The sequence below is a fragment of the Manacus vitellinus genome, unplaced genomic scaffold, assembly GCF_001715985.3.
Source record: "Manacus vitellinus isolate BGI_N305 unplaced genomic scaffold, ASM171598v3 scaffold_64_pilon, whole genome shotgun sequence".
NCBI classification, from domain to species: Eukaryota; Metazoa; Chordata; class Aves; order Passeriformes; family Pipridae; genus Manacus; species Manacus vitellinus.
Genome location: NW_021940718.1, coordinates 478,814 through 481,285, shown reverse-complemented (window position 1 = coordinate 481,285; position 2,472 = coordinate 478,814). Strand labels below are relative to the sequence as shown.

General features: G+C 60.2%; 1 protein-coding gene across 1 annotated transcript; it reads left to right on the top strand.

The window, feature by feature from the left end:
• Window positions 1-86: 86 nt before the first annotated feature.
• On the top strand, window positions 87-2,466 carry MPV17L2 (MPV17 mitochondrial inner membrane protein like 2). Its single transcript, XM_008933979.3, has 4 exons — window positions 87-296; window positions 996-1,072; window positions 1,161-1,289; window positions 1,937-2,466. The coding sequence occupies exons 1-4, from the start codon at window positions 131-133 to the stop codon at window positions 2,003-2,005; spliced, it is 441 nt and encodes a 146-aa protein (XP_008932227.1). The 5' UTR covers window positions 87-130; the 3' UTR covers window positions 2,006-2,466.
• Window positions 2,467-2,472: the final 6 nt, after the last annotated feature.

Below are 2,472 nucleotides of genomic sequence, written 5' to 3'. Positions count from 1 at the left end.
CAACCCGTGCCAGGCCCTCCCCACCCTCCCAGGGAAGAATTCCTCCCTAATATCCCACCTATCCCACCTCACCCTGCCCTCTGGCAGTGCAAATCCTCCATCCCTGCCCCTGGTGCTGTTCCCAGGTCGGATGTTTGCCGTTGGCTGCAGCATGGGCCCCCTGATGCACTACTGGTACCTCTGGCTGGACTCGGCGTTCCCGGCGCGGGGCGTGCGGAGCCTCCGCACGGTCCTGAAGAAAGTCCTCATCGACCAGCTCGTGGCATCGCCCGGCCTGGGCGCCTGGTACTTCCTGGGTACGTGTGGCACCGCGGGCTGGAAGTGGGGTTCGTGGAATCCTGGAATATCCTGAGCTGGGAGGGACCCCCAAGGATCATCCAGTCCAACTCCAGGCCCTGCCCAGGACACCCCAACAATCCCCCCCTGTCTCTCGGGGCGTCGTCCAAGAGTTCTGGACACGTTCCCCAGGGTTTGCTTTTGTTCTTCTCCACCCCCTGCCCCTCTTTATTGAAGGAGTTGGGCCTTGATTTGTCCCCTACGAACACAGAAACAATGCAGCAGGATTTCTGTAGAATCCTGGAATATCCTGAGTGGGAAGGGACCCCCAGGGATCATCAGGACACCCCAACAATCCCCCCCTGTCCCTCAGAGCGTTGTCCAAGCCCTCCTTGAGGACTGGCAGCCTTGGGGCTGTGCCCGCTGCCCTGGGGAGCCTGTTCAGTGCCCCACCACCCTCTGGGGGAAGAATTTCCCAATATCCAACCTAACCCTCTCCTGACTCAGCTCCAGCTGCTCCCTGGGTCCTGTCCCTGCTCACCAGAGATCAGTGCAGCCCCTGTGCTTCCCCTTCCATTTCCTGGAGCTCCCTCCCTCTGGATGGTGCTTCAGTGCCCTTCCCTCCCGTATTGAGAGGGTTTTGGGGGCCCTTTCCATGTCTGGCACTGAGATGGCAATTCCCATCCATGCTCCCACTCCCACTGACTCTGTCCCCACAGGCATCGGCGCCCTGGAAGGTCAGTCTCTGGAGGAGAGCTGGGATGAGCTCAAGGAGAAATTCTGGGAGCTTTACAAGGTAAACCCACCCCTGAGCTCTCCCTCCCTGCCCTGGCACATCCCTGGATCCAGTGGGAAGCATCCAGCTGGCTCCTCGCTCCCCACAGGCCGACTGGTGCGTGTGGCCGGCGGCTCAGCTCCTCAACTTCCTCTTCGTCCCTCCCACCTACCGGGTGGTTTATGTCAACGTGGTCACCCTGGGCTGGGACACCTACCTGTCCTACCTCAAATACAGGGTGAGTCCCCTGGGCTGGGACTGTCCCTGTCCCACCACAAACACCCAGTGAGTCCCCTGGGCTGGGACTGTCCCTGTCCCACCACAAACACTGTCTCTGTCCCACCTCAAACATCCAGTGAGTCCCCAGGGACTGTCCCTGTCCCACCTCAAACACTGTCCCTGTCCCACCTCAAACATCCAGTGAGTCCCCTGGGCTGGGACTGTCCCTGTCCCACCTCAAACACCGTCCCTGTCCCACCTCAGACACTCAGTGAGTCCCCTGGGCTGGGACTGTCCCTGTCCCACCTCAAACACCATCCCTGTCCCACCTCAGACACTCAGTGAGTCCCCTGGGCTGGGACTGTCCCTGTCCTACCTCAAATACAGGTATAGGACTGTCCCTGTCCCACCCCAAACACCCAATGAGTCCTCCTGGGCTGGGACTGTCCCTGTCCCACCTCAAACACCCAGGGAGTCCCCCTGGAACTGTCCCTGTCCCACCCCAAACACTGGGTGAGTCTCCTGGGCTGGGACTGTCCCTGTCCTACCTCAAACACAGGTCTGGGACTGTCCCTGTCCCACCTCAAACACCCAGTGAGACCCCTGGGCTGGCACTCTGACCAGCCTGGAGGGTGCCCAGCTGATCCCATTATCCCTGTTTTCCAGCCCAGAGCCACCCCAAGCCCCAAGCAGGACTCTCCTGAGGAGGAGCAGCAGCGCAGTGCCAGGGCATAGAGAGGTGGATGTGGCGCTTCCAGAGGCTCCTGCCTGCAGCAAAGGGCATTTTTTGGGGGGGCATTGTGGCCCCTGGGGATTGAGCAACCCAAGGGGAGTGATGGCTGGAGACCACCAAGGCCAGACACCCCCCCAGCCATGTGCCTCTTGCTGATTAACTCATCTGCTAATTACGATGGGTTGGGGTTGTGTTGGTAACAATCTCCTGTAAAGTGATTTCTTCTGGGATTTACCCCTGGAGCCAGGGTGAGGAGCTGCTGCAGCCCCCAGGAAGGGCTCTGGTGCTTTCCCTGGCTGCTCCAGGCTGGATTTGTTCCCTCTCTCCAGAGCAAACTTGCTCCTCTCCAACCTCCTCAGATCCACTCCAGCCACTCAGATCCTCGCTAATTAATCAGGAAGGAATTCTTCCCTGTGAGGGTGGGCAGGCCCTGGCACAGGTTTCCCAGGGAAGCTGTGGCTGCCCCTGG

Excerpts from the sequence above, each read along its gene's own strand:
- MPV17L2 (XM_008933979.3), top strand. The coding sequence starts at position 131 with ATGTTTGCCGTTGGCTGCAGCATGGGCCCCCTGATGCACTACTGGTAC. Across the intron at positions 1,073-1,160 it reads AATTCTGGGAGCTTTACAAG|GCCGACTGGTGCGTGTGGCC; the intron begins GTAAACCCACCC and ends CGCTCCCCACAG. Across the intron at positions 1,290-1,936 it reads TGTCCTACCTCAAATACAGG|CCCAGAGCCACCCCAAGCCC; the intron begins GTGAGTCCCCTG and ends CCTGTTTTCCAG.